Source organism: Juglans microcarpa x Juglans regia, chromosome 5D, assembly GCF_004785595.1.
Source record: "Juglans microcarpa x Juglans regia isolate MS1-56 chromosome 5D, Jm3101_v1.0, whole genome shotgun sequence".
In the NCBI taxonomy this organism is placed as follows: domain Eukaryota; kingdom Viridiplantae; phylum Streptophyta; class Magnoliopsida; order Fagales; family Juglandaceae; genus Juglans; species Juglans microcarpa x Juglans regia.
Window position 1 is genome coordinate 9,369,564 of NC_054602.1, and position 17,168 is coordinate 9,386,731.

Genomic DNA, 17,168 nt, shown 5'->3' on the forward strand with positions numbered 1-17,168 from the left:
CAATGGGTAGCTGCCAATAATGCATTTGGAAGCAAACCCCTTACTGAAGTTCCACCTTGTCTTTTGGATTTTCATAGTGAAAAAGATCCACCTCTTTTGTAGTGTAATGTAATTTTTTTAGTTTATTTTTACTTTTACTTTTATAGTTTACTGTATCTAAATATTTTTATCTTAATGAAGGTGTTCCTTTTCCCAGAGAGAGAGAGAGAGAGAGAGAGAGAGAGAGAGAGAGAGAGAGAGAGAGAGAGAGAGAGAGAGAGAGAGAGAGAGAGAGAGAGAGAGAGAGAGAGAGAGAGAGAGAGAGAGAGAGAGAGAGAGAGAGGAAAAGAAAAAACTCCAGTTCAACGCTGCCAAAGGGAATTCGTGTGATACCTATTATTATCATGATTAATATGAGTATAAACAAGTTGAGTAGGGTTTGGTTAGATCTTATTGGTTTCATTTTTATTTCATTACAAGTCAAGCTTAAGTTTGTCATCGAGTTACATATATATTGTATTATATATGTTATTATGTTCACCAGAAGCTAGCTTATTGTATTATATATTCAATTAATTTCAAGTTTGTTTACGAGCTACTAAATTTTGAATAAATCAATTATTTATATTACATCTCATGATTTCATCTACAAATTTTAAGTAAAAACTTTGAACTTTTATAAAATTTTGTAAATAGTTATATATATATATATATATATATATTAATATATATACACACACACACACATGACACTCACACAAGGATTTATACAACATATATACATAATATTAAGAATATTTTGTTCTTTTTTTTTAAATACTTATTTATCCTCCTTCTAAAGATTCTACTATAAAATATAATAAATATAAAATTATTCAAACTTATGCAAGTTGAGCTGAGCTTTATACGAATTGTATCATTTAATAATTAATTATAATTTTGTGTTCATTTCGATGCCTTGGTTTGGACTTTATGATTATATGTAACTCATAAGTGTCCAGATGTAACCACGATAGACTTATTCACTTGTTTAGGAAGACTGATGGTACCCCTAAACTATATTAATTGCCCACACCTAGAGCGAAAGAGTACCACGTACAAGTGAAATCTTGGGGATTATGAAAATCCAAAACCAATCTTTTTATGTATATAACTTGATAATGTATTTAATAACTTGATGTTTTATGTAGTATTAATTAGGGAGCAATTAATAGGATATTGTTTAATTAACTTCATGTATCAGAATCCAAAACTACACACATACTTTCATAATTAAAAATCTGAAAAATGGAGGGTTACAATTACACATTTTTCTCTTAAAAAAGAAGTGTTTTAACTCAGTTCAATGGTTGCCATAAGTGCATTTGTGGCACACCCTTATAAATTGAGGTTGCCTTCTACACTCTAAAGCAAGTTCGTTCATTTGTGTAGCTGATCATCAGGAAGAAAGTCCATCTATAGTGGCAAGAAAATGGAGAAGAAAATGAGGGGTTTGTCTGCATTGGCTTTTGGGTTCGTGATTTTGATCTTGAGTGCATGCCATTCAGAGGCCATGACATGCCCCGAGGCCCTAGTGATTTTGCTGCCATGCAAGCCGTTCTTGGAGGGTGCTCTCCCTGACTCGCCCGGCTTTCTCTGTTGTCTAGGTGTTCAAAAACTTACCCAAGAGGCTTCCACCACTGAAACACGTAGGGCTATTTGTCAATGTTTGAAGAATGCTACACTGGGATTTCATATTAATCTCGACAGAGCTAAACAGATTCCTCAACTTTGCCATATCAATGACCCTATACCAATTGACCCTAATGTGGACTGCAACACGTATTAATCTCTCTTGGATTCTCTCTTTTTTAGTGAAAGAATGTAGATCTTTGTGTATTCCTTGAACTAACGTATTTTTTTCTTTTTGGTATTGTGCAGACTTCCATGATCCTACAAGACGTTTTAGATGCTAATAAATTCAGTAATATGTAGCAAATCTTGTTTTTGGCCATTTTATGTATGCGTGAATAAAATCATGAGTATGAATCAAAAGGTTTTCCAGTTTATTTGGATTCTCTTGAGTATATTGTATATTTTATAAAGTATTAGGACCCATATTTGCACCAATGAAATAGTAGAACGGGAGATCAAAATGTTTTTTTAAAGCATTTTTTATGTATTTAAAATAATAAAAAAGATAAACAAACACAATACTAAAAAATAAACAAACACAATACTAAAAAATAAACAAACACAAATTCTAAAAAATAAAAAAAAAACTTAAATATGTATAGATGATACGTACACTTTGTTCGTGCACCCATCATTTTTTGGAAAAATAAGATTTTTAAAATGGTATATCACACAAGAATATTGCAGTAATATTTATGCAGTCAACCCAACAAGTAGTCAAATAATTTTCTGTAGTCAACCCAACAAGTATTCAAATACATAATATATAATGATCGTTGCTACAAATTCAAACATAAAAAGATGCAGCCACTCTGAAAATATATTCAAAATACAATGACTCCAAAAACATAGGTCCAAATACATTAAATTTCACTTCAAATGCCCAAATTTTCTAAATACTGTAAATTCCTAAAATAGCCTTAAACAAGTCCAAATCTTCAACAGCTCCAAATAAGCCTTCGAATGCACTCTAACAAGCCTTTATCTCCACTCTCATTAGCTGTAACATAAAAAAAGAATCAAATAAGTTTGCAAACAACAGCACCATCACGTTCCATACAACAAAATATTTTAAACACCAACCACATGTTTCATTTTAAAGATCCATGGTTTGTGATATGTTGTCAGTTATATTTCTAAAATCTCTACATAAAAATAATAAATCATCAAAAATGAAGTTATTTGATTAAAACACAAGTAAAAATGCTAATAAGTACTATACCTCACTGAATGGCAGTTGTTCTTCGCATGACCCTCAATCTTACAAATATTACAATACATTTTCTTCACTATTTGAGTCTCTTTTGGGTTCTTTGCTCTCAAACTTTTTGATCGTCCTTTCGTTGGCATCCGTTGAGGATCCTATCAAGTTTGTGTGAAATTTGATACAACTTATGATCTTAACATATAAGAATCATTCGTTAACATGTCTCGGCCTTCTATATTTTTCTCGACAATACCTCCATCAAAAGCAACTCCTTGTAGACCTTGTCTAAGGCAAGAGAGAGGTGGTTCATCCTCTGACTTGATTGTGAGTCAAGTTTTGTAATATCGTAAAATTACATCATCAACTTGCTTTTTTGCGTGATCAGATCTTCTTGTGTCATTACATGCCCTTGAGAATTTGGTATTTCAAGTATACTTTAGCATTGATTGTCTATCTCTCTAGAATATAATGATGTGGCAATATGTCTAACTTCTCTTTCTTGGCAAGGACACATAGGATATGCCTACAAAGAATATCTAGAAACTCAAATATATGACATGTGCATATTACCTTCGTTTCTCCACTCTCTAAAGTCACATAATAAATAGGTTTTTCTTTGCCACCTGGTGTCACTCCATACATCTTATTTTCACCATCTTTCTGAACTTTGGTTGTTTTGTTCCGTTGGCAATTGAATAACTCGTCTTGAAAGATGATGAAAGACTTCCTTGTATATACTTGGCCACCTTTTCTTCAATTTTGTGACAGGTTTTCAAAATCACTTTAGTCAATTTCATTCTCAAATCCTTCTATTTTTCCTTGAAATAACGTGCATCTGAGGCTTTCTCGTATTGATGCACAAAGTCACTCACCATCGTGCTCGAATGAACATAATTCTTGAAAAATTTATTCATGCTCTCGCTCCTTTGCGTGGTTGACATACCGGCACAAAATGCGGTTTGCAAGTAAACCGAAACCCACTTACCCTGTCGGCTGTAAAGATTTTGCAGCCAATCATTACCTACTTGACCATACTTCATTAGTTGTTATTGTCTCATGGATACAACGACAAAACTCTTTCTGAAAGTCTGAAAACTTGTTATAGACATGTGCCAAATGTTCTAGAAATTTTTGTAAAATATGTCACAAGCACAATCGGTGAGTTGTATTTGGAAGTACCTCTGCAATGGTCTTGACCATGGTTTTGTCATCATCAGTAATTATGGTTAAAGGGGCATACCCAAACATTACTTCCTGCCATGTTCTCAATAACCATATATAGGATTCAGTTGTTTCGTTAACTAACAATGCACAAACAAACATTATGGTTTGGTGATAATGAATAACTCCTGAAAACGGCACAAATGACATCTTATAAATATTTGTGAGATATGTCACATCAAATGTGACAACATTTCCAAAATATTGATATGCAGACATTGATCTTACATCCGCCCAAAAACAAATCCCTATGCACCCATTCTCATCAACCTGCATGGAGTACACAAACTCAGATTCTTTACACTGTCAGCATATAACTTTTGTGCATCTCCTTCTTCAAACAATTTTCTTCTTTATTTTTCAAATAATTTTTGACGTCCTTACCAATACAACTAATGTTAAAATCACTACCTGATTCTTTACTCAACACCGACATTATATTCCTTGTCGGTACACTGGACTCATTCAAAGTGAGAATAGTTTTTTTTGGATACGTGTCACTCATCTATGTCCACGAAACAAGCTAGTACTTCTTGGTGTGAATAGTTCATGGTTGTGTTCAGGCACGAACTTACATATTATCCACTTTTCACCATCATTTTTTATGTGCATCGTTGCTTTACATCCAATCTTGGTTTCAGCAGGTTCAGAAATTTTTCGTTCTTTTTGTTTGAGAGTTTCACGCCTAAATCCTTCCCTTGTGCAAACATAGTCTACTAGAATTAGTTTTCCGTCCTCTTTTGATAATCGAGTATAGTTTATCCTCATTACAAAACCCCTTCATCTTACACATGCCTTGTAAAATGCTTGGGCGTCTTCTACCTCATCAAATTCCTTCCCACCAAACGGTTCAAAAAGTCCACTGCTGGAAGTGGAAATCACATTGACCCCATATCTATCTTCCACATTCACTTCATCTTCCAAATTCACTTGATCCACACGATCTTTCATATTCATTTCATCTCCCACATTCAAATCATATTACTCTTCTATGATTTCAACCTCAATACTTTCATTTTCAACTTGAGGATAGTTTCTACTCATTAGTATCTCAACTTCATCACTATTCGAACTCAACATAAGATCCTTCATCCCAGCATAAAACAATGCAATTAATAAGATCATTTAATCTGCAGAATGATAATTTGCAACACTGAGAAAGGGAAAAACCAAAAAGTGATAATTTGTAGAACAAATTTGAAAATTCTAGATCTTGGGGAACGAAACCACAATAGAAACTTGTAAATTGCTATTTACAAAACAAAAAATAAAAACACAGACACCTATCCACTTCCCTTTCATGCATAAGCTGCGAGAAAATTCAAGCATGATAAAACAATGCAATTAATAAGATCATTTAATCTACAGAGTGATAATTTACAAAACTGAGAAAGGGAAAACCCAAAGAGTGATAATTTGCAGAACAAATTTGAAAATAACATTATCTATTAAAAAAATTCTCTAAAAGATCAGCTTCGCCTGAATAGAAAACTGAAAAATAATTTAATAAACATAAAATATGATTACAGATTTACAATCAATCACAGCAAGTAACTTTTCAGAATAATATTATCTATTAAATATTTTCTAAACTTTGAAAATTCCAGATCTTGGGGACAAGACCACAAGAGAAACTTGTATATTGCTATTTACAAAAAAAAAAAAAAACAAACATAAAAAACAAAAACAAAAACAGAGACACCTATCAACTTCCCTTTCACGCATAAGCTAAGAGACAATTCAAGCACGGAAAAAATTCAGCATTCCTTCCAACCACACGTCATAAATGCAACCACCCAAAATCTAAATCTCTCTTTGAAACAAACCCAATGAAAGTAAGAACATCTATAAACAAACACTGTAAAAAAAAAATTAAATTCTACATTTTTAGGGAAAAAAATTGAAAGATGGATACCCAGAAAAGAAAAATATACCTTAAAATCAATCATTGTGCTTCTCTGCTAGTGTGTACGGCGTGCGGTGGTTAGATAGTTGCAAAAATTGGTGGCGTCGGAGGCAAAATCGTGTTGGTCTGGAGGCGCTTCTTTCTTCATCGAGCGAATAGATATTCACGGGAGGGAGGGAGAATTTTTTGTTTTAGATCTTGTGTGATGAGGTGCACCATCTTCTTATGGGATTTACTAACGTGTCAATTTTCTATTGGGTGTTGATGGACTCTAAATATAGGCATTACTAGTCCAAAGAGGAACTATATTACCAATTATGAGAAAAAAATGCATACAACTTGTTTTAGTGACAAATTTTTCCCCATCAATCCCCACTCAACTGGAACACATCATCAAATTCACGTTTATGTCATTCTTCTAGACATGCAACAAACTCGTCTGACACGGTATGAGTCACCAAACCTACACTAAGGGATGGACAAAAAAGTACAACGAAACCCATAACTAGTTTGAGACACATGTCAAGATGGAGGATGAAGTTAGGACAACAGACATTCACTAAGATCTTTGTCCATATGCATAGAAATGGCAAGCCAAGATGAGACAGTAGGAAAAAAATTAAGTAAAAAAAAAAACAGATATGGACCAATAAAATGTAATGTAAAACTTAAGTTTGTGAGCAAGAATTGCACACCGTAGAAGAAAAGTGCCCTCTTTATTTGGTAAAATTCATTTTATTATAGTTTTATAGACGAATTAAGAGGAAGCCATCTGCTGAAGATAACAATCCTCCTAGACTTTTCGAAAACAATAGCATACGTTCCAAGGCCAAGGCACCTGCGAAAAAAATGGTAAGATTTGCAAATTACTAGCACTTAACGCAAATCAACAATGCAAGATGCTTTACTCTGTGCATGTTGGGGGGGTAGCCATCCTATAGAATGAATATAATAAAACTATAAATTCCTTATAATTGATCTAAAATAAGAAGTTAGATTTGAATATGCTCATGAAGAAGCACTATACTTTGGAAAGTGTGATGTGAAAATAGGAGTATGGTAGCATGTGATATATTGCCTAAAAATCCTATGTCATGTACATCTTCAAACTGCACCATGATTTTCATTTACAATTTGTTTCATTCCATTCAACTGTGAATGAAATATTCCAGTTTCTTGCAACAGATCTCAGTAGCTACTCTTGAATTGTAATCACACTTCTCAAATGGACGACATTCACATGCACTTCTGATTTTATCATGCAGTGTGACTTGGATGTCATGTGCCATCACTTTCATATTTATTCATGAACAGGTTTACAATAATTGAGAAATCTGTTTCAAGGATATAAACTAAGCTCAAATTTCAAGCGATGAGCCAAAATTGTAGCATTGGACACACCGGATCAATTTTGTATAAACAATTTGGAAAGTTGGTATTTCGTAGCATAATAATATCTATATAAATACATCATCAATTTGGCATGGCATAATATACAGTAAAAGCCCATTATCAAGCCCATTATCAGACCAAATGTGTTTAATTCTTCTATTGAACTGATTCTCTGTTAAAGCAAAGAAGGATTGTAAGAGATGCATGGTTTGACTTTTATGATATATGAGATATTCTCATGTATACTTACAGAAATCATCCACAATAGTGAGAAAATGCCTACAACCATCAATAGAAGATATGGAAAAGGGACCCCATATATCATATTGTATTATTTCAAAAGGAAAATGAGATACACTTTGACTTGAAGGAAATTGAAGCCTATGCTATTTGGCTAAACGACAGATTGTACAAGAATTATTGTCATTTGACAACTTTCTGTTAAGTACAATTTTATTAAGAAGAAGTAACCTAGGAATGGAAAGATGGCCTAGCCTATAGTGTCATAAGTTAAGAGAAGAGAAATTTACATAGGCAACTTTGGATTTCAAGCAAGAAGAAATCACAACAATATTCGAGCTAGTTTTAGAATCCTTCAACAAGTAGTATAGACCAGCTTTTTGCTCACCCATCCCAATCATCTTCCAAGATTATAGGTCGTGGATAAGATATATATTGGGTAAAAATATGAGACACCAAGATGAAACTGCAGATAGTCTATGAACTGAAATGAGGTTTAAAGAAAAGGCTAGAACACAAAGTACATTTTTAATACTAAAGAATATGAAGGATGCACAGTACCTATATAAGTTACGTGTGCAATAGCCCCATTAGACAGTTTGACTATATGATTGATAGGTGAAGAAACAAAGATAAGCGAAGAGGTGGAGCAGACCACATGGTCAGTTGCCCCACCATGGATGATCCATTCTTGGGAAGATGAATGTATAGGCATATGAGAATGATCAAAGACAAAAGTTTTACCTGGAAAATTAGCATTATAGTGAACATCTGAAATGGGTGTTCGTAATAAACTAGCATGATTAACTGCAGATTAAATTTGACTGACTCAATATAGATTTAGAATCTGAGGTACTTTGAAATAAGGCAATCAATTGCTGACACTGCTCGTGTATAGCTAAAAGTTGTAAAGAACAAACTGGACCAGTTTCAAGGCCAGAACTACTAACTTAATTCACGACCCTAGAAGATAAATTTTTGGCTTTGTCAGACTTCTAACCAGGTGGATAACCATGAATCTTGTAACATTTATCCACAATGTGGCCATTATAGCCACAATGACTACAAATCACCTTATCTTTTTGAGAAAGCGGCCTACTTGCATTCTTGGACACAAGAACATTAGTGTTACTTGCCCTTATGGATTCTATGGTTTGCGTAGTTCGGCACGTTTATAAGGAAGGAAATAAAGTTGCTGACTGGTTGGCTCGGAGCGGGGCGGCTGGTCTTAACACGAAATGGAATATTATCGGGGATATGCCTAGGATCCTTCGAGGATTAATTCGCTTGGATAAACAGGATTTACCGTCTTTGCGTTGCTGTTAGAGTCATCCCTCATGTGGAGTTTGGTCGTTGTGTTGGTTTGGTAAGATTTTATTTTTTTGTTTTGTTTTTGTTAACGTCTTTTTTGCATGTGTAGTTTTTGTGCTCGTACGTTTTCCTTTGGTTTGTTTTTTTTGGTCAGCAAAATCTAGGCTCTTTTGATACCTGGTTTTGGAACTTTTTTGTTTTATCTTGTAACCCGAGGTATCAGTCTGTAACCACGATTTTCATCCGTCATAAGTGATGGTATATTAATAAAATTTGGACGAAGTCACTCGTGGACAGGTGATCTTCGACTCTTTTATAAATAAAAAGAAAAAAAAAAGAACATTAGTGTTGACTTTAGTGGAAAGTGGAGTAAAAGAACTAAGATGTTGTGTGTTATTTATGGAGACACCCCTCTATTTCTCTTCTTGCAAAATCAAAGAAAAAATTTTGCTAATGGTAGGAAATGGTTCCATTAGCAAAATTCTCCCTCTGAATTGGGAATACCTATCATTTAGATCCATTAAAAATTGAAGAACATATTCTTCTTGTTGATTTTTGACTGAAGACTTTGTGGCATTACAAACACACATTGGTCTACAATTACATACCCCTAATGGTTTGAAAGTGGATAGTTTATCCCACAAACCCTTCAATTGAGAGTAACATGTACTGACTGAATTATTTCCTTTGTGTTAAAGCCGAGAGATATTTCCTCAATTGAAAAATTCTAGGCCGATTACTACAAAAAGCATATGTAACTCTTTCCATATATTAGCAATAGTGTCATGAATAAAGTTGTAGAAGCTATTTCTGTAGAAAGAGAATTTATAAGCCAATAAATTACCATATCATTACAACGTATCCAAGCAGCAAAACAGTGATCATCTTCAGCAGGTCTGGGCAAGCTTCCATTCACAAAGGTTGCTTGATTTTAAGCACTAATCACCATTGACATGGACCTCTTCCATGTATGAAAGTTATCCCCCATAAGCAATTGCATAACTAGCATTGATCTTGGATTTTCTCCATTATGAAAAAAATAAGAACCATAGGAATTATCATAAGGATTTGAGTGAACAGAAAGATTCATTTTTTCTTTAATCTTGAAAAGAAGAACTAAATTTTTGAGAAAGAATCTTGAAGAAATTACGGAATTTCAAAAAAATATGAAATGGCGCGGTGTATTTTTATCAAAAGCATGATTGTAAAAACTTCTCATTTATATTCGCAGATGAGATGAGATGAATTGAGATAAAAATTAAAAGTTGAATAAAATATCATTATAATCTATTATTTTAATATTATTTTTAATTTAAAATTTGAAAAAAATTAAATTATTTATTTTATTTTGTATTAAAATTTAAAATTATAATGATTAAATGAGATGAAAATAATTGTAAAAATACCAAATGAAAGTACACGTGGCATGGCGTCATTGACCAGACGTGAGACCGCATTACTGTTTGGACAGTGTACCCAACGCAACGGACTGAATCCCTTCCGTCTCCCATAGAGAGAGAGAGAGAGAGAGAGGCATCGCATCCATGGCGGCTTCGAAGCTCCAAGCGTTCTTGAATCACCCGGCCGGACCTAAAACCAGTGAGTTGACTCGGATGTCGTTCTATTTTGTTAAACCGTTTTTATTTACTGATGTTTGGGGTGATATAATTGTGAGAATTAAAATATATAGTTTTGGTTCGTTTCCTTCCGCACGATTAGGATGCTTTGCTTTCGATGATCTTATTCTTAGCTCGTGTCGCCTCGTTTCGTAGGAATTGCTTTCGCATAGACTTATCCGCGAAGTTTAGGTTCCACATTGACTAATGAAAAAAGTGATCTTTGGGATCGCAGAAGGGTTAATTACTGTTCGTGTCATTGACATCAGAATCGATTTATGTTGTTATCTTAAAATCTACTCTGCGAACCTAAAGCTAATTGTGACCGAAATTGTTCTAGTTATTCTTGTGGAATCACTAGGGAAGACCTTTGGATTTCTAAACTCTTTCTCTCTCTCTCTTAAATTTTGATCCTTTTTGGATGAGTACATTCTTTGTTTGTGAGCATAGCATTTCTAGTCATACCACCTGAAAGGCTTGGAGGCCAGAAACATCATTATCCCTAGATAGAAAGCCTTCTGTCGGATTAGTTTGACAGGTGATATTTAAAAGAAAACAGAACTGTTCTCTGAGCTTCTTACTATTTTTAAAAAATCGTTATCTGTGTTTCGATGTATTAGTTGCTTTGCTTGAATGGACGTTACCATTTGTCAATAGTTACTGTATGCATGCATAAATTAGCTGCGTTGCAGTTCACTTTTGGGCACCAACTTTCAAATGGGGCATCAGCATAGCCAACGTTGCCGACTTCTCCAAACCACCAGAAAAGCTTTCGTATCCTCAGCAAATAGGTATTATACATGAATTTATATGCATGTTTTATCATGGTGGGCATATGATCAATCACTCACAAAGACAAGGATACACATGCAGCACCTAAGTTATATTCAGTCTGTATTCGGCAACAAGTGGATATTTATTAGTAATTTAAGTGTTCTTTTTCCTGCTTCGATTTGCACCAGCTTATCAATTTCTCACTCTTACTATATGTTATGCAGCGGTTGCATGCACTGGAATTATCTGGTCACGTTATAGCACCGTAATCACTCCGGTAGGTTTTACTATTGATAATTTTGCCTGCCGTAGGAGATACAGATAATGATGATGTAATACCTCCAAAAGTGTTGTATTGATTCTTTGCACAAATTTAATATAACAGAGACACTGTCAACACGCATATGCAGAACATTTCTCTCTACTTGGTGACATTCATTTTTTTCATGCTTATTGTTTTGTATGCATGCATGTACATAGCTTCTACAGATTTGAGTTAATCTTTCAATCAGGTTATCATATATAAGGTTTGAGTGCGTGTTTTGACTGGTTCATGTGGTTGATTGTAATAGTGATATCATGAATTATATATTATATATCTAAATTTCTCCCCCTCTATTGGTTGAGTGAAAGGAGGGAAGAGGAATAGGTATCAGTAAATGAATAGCTTTCCACACGTGTCTTTTTGATTTCTTCACAAATTACCGGGCTTTATCTCTTATTGCTGTGTTATTTCTAGTTTTCTTGTCTCCCAAAAGAAAAATGGAGAGTTTCATCTTAATCCTCTCTCTCTCTTGCTCTCTAGCTTTTGCCAAAATCACCTTTTGCTCTAGTTTCACCGTGTGCATCCCTAGAAAGAGTGAAGTTGAACGCCGTAGAGATATATAAACTCCAGGTTTATGCTATGATCTGATCTTTTAATCAATGTTTCTCTCCCAAAAAGATAAAAGTAAGGAAGTCTGTTCTTTTTTATTATTGTGTCTTGGACTGGTATATGAGCCTCCTTTTTGTTGCGTGTAAGGTCCTTAATAACCTGATGCCCCACCCCCAAAAAAAATAAAAAATAAAAGGATGAGAACATGCACATGTACTTGATTACGCAGAAAATCGCACATTTTGAAGGGGAAATGAAATAGTAATAAAAAGTGAGGAAAAAACTTTATGCTGTTCTAATTCCTCTGTAGTTTTTTTTTATAAGTTTACGTACTTTTAATAAGAGTGATTCTACCCCCTTTGGAGAGATACATCATTTTCCAACTAGCCAATCTATTCTCGATTTTTTCAATAACACCGTCCCATATTGAGTTGGATTTATAAGGGGCCCTGGTACTTCAAAGGCAAAGAAGAGACCGTACAACCCAAGATGTCAGCCATTTCTCCAATAGAATTAACCAAGCCAACCGGTACCAATTCAGATTTAGATAAGTGCACCTTAAGGCCAGAAACCGCTTCAAAACAAAGCAAGAAAGCCCTATGATCGAATATGGTTAGGATCCGGCTCACAAAAAATTAAAGTATTGTCAACGAAGAGAAGTGAGATACATTGACGCTCCCAAATGATTAACTGCCCACTAAAAAACCAGACAAGAAAGATCCATTCACCCCTGCCTTCAACATTCTACTCAAAACATCCATAATTAAAACAAAGAAAAAAGGAGATAGAGGATCTCCTTGCTCAAACCATGAGAGCTGTTGAAAAAACCCTTGGGAGTGCCATTGACCAGCACTGAAAATCTAGCAGTAGTGATACGATGCTTCATCCAATTGCACCACTCCTCCCCAAAACCAAATCTACCAAGAATGTAAAGTAAAAAATCCCAGTTAACATGATCAAAGGGCTATGGAAGTTGCATTAAGGCTTTTCTCAAATTTCATATGCAAGTGAAATTCGACAAAAACCTTCATAACATCCTCCTTTATAATGTCCTAGCAAACCTGAAAAAAAGCCATTGAAAAACCATCAGGTCCCAGTACTTTATCACCTTCCATACCTTTCAACACATCATACACCTTCTATCTTTTCAAACATCCTTTCTAACCAATCAGCACACGATTGATCAATCATGTCAAATATCAACCCATCAACCTTAGGCCTCCAAGGGTATTACTCCATCAGTAGATTATAAAAAAACTGCACAATGTGTTCCTCAATATCAGATCTGTCCGTAATGATATTACCTTCTGGGTGCAGCACCTCAATAGCATTAAATCTTCTATGAGAGTTGGCCACTCTATGAACAATTCTGGTGCACTTATCTCCTTCCTTTAGCCAAAGAGCCCTAGATTTTTGTTGCCAAGAAATCTCTTCCAAAAGAGTAAGTTTTTCCAGATCAGTCATTACCATAATCTTCCTTACCTTCTCCTCATCTGTGAGAGTCCCAACAGTCTCCTTCTCATCAAAGTGTGATAGTTCCTCAAAAAGAGTCTTTCTCTGATCGTCAATCTTCCCAAACACTTCATCATTCCATAGTTTCAGATCTTTTGTTAAACTTTAAGTTTCTTTTGTTAAACTTTAAGTTTTCCAGCCAACACAAAATTGGGCGTGCCAGAAAAAACATAAGAGGACCACCACAATCTCACCTTCTCCAAAAAAACCATCAGCTTTTAACCACATTTTTTCAAATTTAAAATATCTACGTCCCTCATGAAGGCCCCCACAATCTAGCAAGATTGGAAAATGGTCCGAACATAGTCTCAGAAGTCTTTTTTGACATAAATCAGGAAAATGGGACTCCTAAGATGAAGATACCATCAATCTGTCCAATCTTGACCAGACCCTTCCATTTGACCATGTGAATCCACCCCCCCACCAAACCACCCCCCCCCAAACAACACCAAAGGTAAATCAACTAAGCCCAGATCAAAGAATAAGATCAGAAAAATCTGCCATAGCCGGGATAGTACTAGAATCCCCCGACCTTTCACTCGAGAAACAGGTGATATTAAAGTCCCCCCCATACGCCTTGGCCCATCCCACCAACTATATAAACCAGTGATCTCCTCCCAAAGGAACCTTCTACTGTTGTCTAGATTAGGACCATAAATATTGGCAAAGTCCACTTGTAACCATCTTCCACATTTTGAAATGAGCAAGCCACCTAATAATCCCCAACATTTTCCTCAACCATATTGAGAACTCTCATATCCCACAACAAAAGGATACCTCCTGATGCCCCATTAGAGGCAAGGTTCACCCAACCTCTATAAAGACATCCCCACAGACTAGTAACTATACTTCTATCAATATACTTTATTTTGGTCTGTTGAAGACAAATGATATCAACCTTCCAACTTCTTAACAAATTTTTTACACGGAGGTGCTTACAAGGATCATTCAACCCCCTTACATTCCAGGAGAAAATCTCAGTTTCATTGATGACAAATGTTCACCTAAGCCTTGCTCCTACCCCTACTTGCACTCCCTTCCTGAGTGTCATAATTAATAAAGCAAGCATCTTCAACTCCCTATCTTTTTTGGCGTAAGGGGTAGAAGCAAGTCTCTTCAATCCTCTGTAGTTAATGAAGAATATCCTTATTCATAATGAGAATAATGTGGAATGTTCATTTTTTGTTCACTTCTTGATATTGCTCAATGAGATTTTTATGGGGTGGAAGTTTGTGCATAATTCTAATTCTCAATTAGATTTGATTTTCAATTTGCAGAAGAATTGGAACCTCTTTAGTGTAAATATTGCAATGGCAGGGACAGGACTCTACCAACTTTCACGCAAAATAAGGTAAGTTGGATCAAATTATTATGATCTATTTGAGTTCTTTCATCCTTGTTGAAGTTAATGGACTTGAGCCACCTCATATAGGGAAAGCAATCTGTGAATGGTTAGTTTTAACTGATCAAATCATTTGCATAATAAAAGGTGTTGAAAGAGGGAAGAGGGAAGATGAAAGGTCTTAATTGTTTAATTTGGAACGTGGTACGATTTTCATTTAAACTTGCTGAAAGCTCTAATGGGAAATGTCAAAGATTTTCTTGCTGTAATGTTTTCTCCATGTTTTACATGAATGTCATCATGACTCCCACCCCACCCCTTTTAACTTTTTCAGGCATGATTATTTCTCCGATGAAGAAGTAGCTGTTGCACAAGAATGATGACGAAAAGTTATAAACCTCCTTTTACCTCCTTTCCTTGCATATTATTCAAGTACTTGTACTATCATGCTTCTATCCTTGTGTATTTGTAACTTTGTTGATTGTCACTCTACTGGTAAACAAGCTGTAAGTAATTGAGCCCTTGAGCATTCAAGGTTCCCAAACTGAGTGATAGTTTCTAAAAAGCACTTGTTTTTATCCTAGTGAAATATCGTGATTGTAACAAATGCAGTCCACAATTCCATCTAGTTTGTCATCTCGAGGCCCATGGAGAGATTGCTTGAATTCTTAACTGGCTGCTAATAGATCCAACATTCCTATCATTCAATTGTAAGACTCGCTGTGTACAGGACTTGGAAAGGGTAGATAATCGAGATATTGGTTTATTTCTCCAATGTGGAGGAACTAAACGTTTTTAAGGTCTTTGATAAAATCTTATCGGATTCTTTGCCGTCGGTGAAGATTTATATGTTGTGCTTGAAACTTCTTCTGTCAAGTTTGGACAATGACATGGTATGTCATGTTACAGCTTCACTTGTGTCAAAAACAATGTTACAATAGGACATGGCATGTTTCATGGGACATATTATAATGAATCGGTTCTCCAAACCAGCCTGGTGCAGCTAGTTAAACTAGTATTGCTAAGGCTCTTAAATTCAAGAGCGATGTTAGTCATCATCATATTGTCAGTATTCTCTATGGTAAATGATTGAATAATTATTTATTTTCCCCCTTATCTGCCAATAATTTGACGTCAGAAAGTGATGATTAAAATATGATGAATAACATTTTCTAAACAGAATATCTTAATAACTAGCATTGGTTTCTTTATATGCATATGTAACATCACATTTTTTAGAGATTGATTTTACATATGAAGAAAAACTCTCACATTAGATTATGTATCTTTGAGCTAAATAATAATAAAATATTATTATTTTATTATTATTATTTATTTATTGTCCTATTTTTTTATTTTAATTTGCAATTAGCACCATTGCAAATTCTATCATTTAGCATCTAATAGAATTTTTTTTTAAATTCTATCGGTTGGTAGAGGGCGGGAGAGAGGAGAGAGAAAAAAGTAATAAAATAAAATTTGGAGGGTGAACAGTACATCTTTAAATTTGTAAAAATACTGTTCATAATTATGTAAATTTTTAGATATGCATAATCCAATGCAACCCAATTTAAAGTCATCTATGCAAATATAAAAATGCATATTCATATACATAATCCAGTACTAATCTCTTACCGATCTGTAAAGTTACCAATGGTTTTCTAACAATAAGCTCCTGCATCAAATCAGAGAGCCTATCATTGATGGACGGGAATTCCTTTTGCGGCTGTAACTCCAAGAAGGACACCATATATGAATGAAGCATGATAGGAATAATACTCAAATGTGAAACGATATTCAGCTGATAATTAAGTCATGTGCACAAACCTTGCCGTTCGTATGTTTTAACCACAACGGCACATAGGCGTCATTTAACCAAAACCAAGAGTTCATTTCAATCTATTTATTGAAGAAGCATCACCATTTTGATATGAAAAATGATATTTGTAGTCATAGAATATGCAGACGTCGCACACTATTTTTGAAAAAAAATGGTTAAATATAGGATAACATGAAAAAATTAATTTTGTAATAGAAGACTTACTCTTTTTCAAAAGGAGTGTAAAATATTTGCATAATACTATATCTAGCGTTATTCTTTCAACCTACTACCTACTTTA

At 34.6% G+C, this 17,168-nt stretch overlaps 2 protein-coding genes across 2 annotated transcripts; both read left to right on the plus strand.

Moving 5' to 3' along the window:
• The first annotated feature begins 1,418 nt into the window (after positions 1 to 1,418).
• Positions 1,419 to 2,025, plus strand: LOC121266211 (non-specific lipid-transfer protein 1-like). The gene is made up of 2 exons (XM_041169981.1): positions 1,419 to 1,800; positions 1,900 to 2,025. Exons 1-2 carry the CDS (start codon positions 1,451 to 1,453, stop codon positions 1,907 to 1,909), a joined length of 360 nt encoding a protein of 119 aa, XP_041025915.1. The 5' UTR covers positions 1,419 to 1,450; the 3' UTR covers positions 1,910 to 2,025.
• Positions 2,026 to 10,381: 8,356 nt separating this feature from the next.
• On the plus strand, positions 10,382 to 15,655 carry LOC121265337 (mitochondrial pyruvate carrier 4-like). The gene is made up of 5 exons (XM_041168925.1): positions 10,382 to 10,529; positions 11,239 to 11,337; positions 11,545 to 11,597; positions 14,984 to 15,057; positions 15,383 to 15,655. The coding sequence occupies exons 1-5, from the start codon at positions 10,475 to 10,477 to the stop codon at positions 15,426 to 15,428; spliced, it is 327 nt and encodes a 108-aa protein (XP_041024859.1). The 5' UTR covers positions 10,382 to 10,474; the 3' UTR covers positions 15,429 to 15,655.
• Positions 15,656 to 17,168: the final 1,513 nt, after the last annotated feature.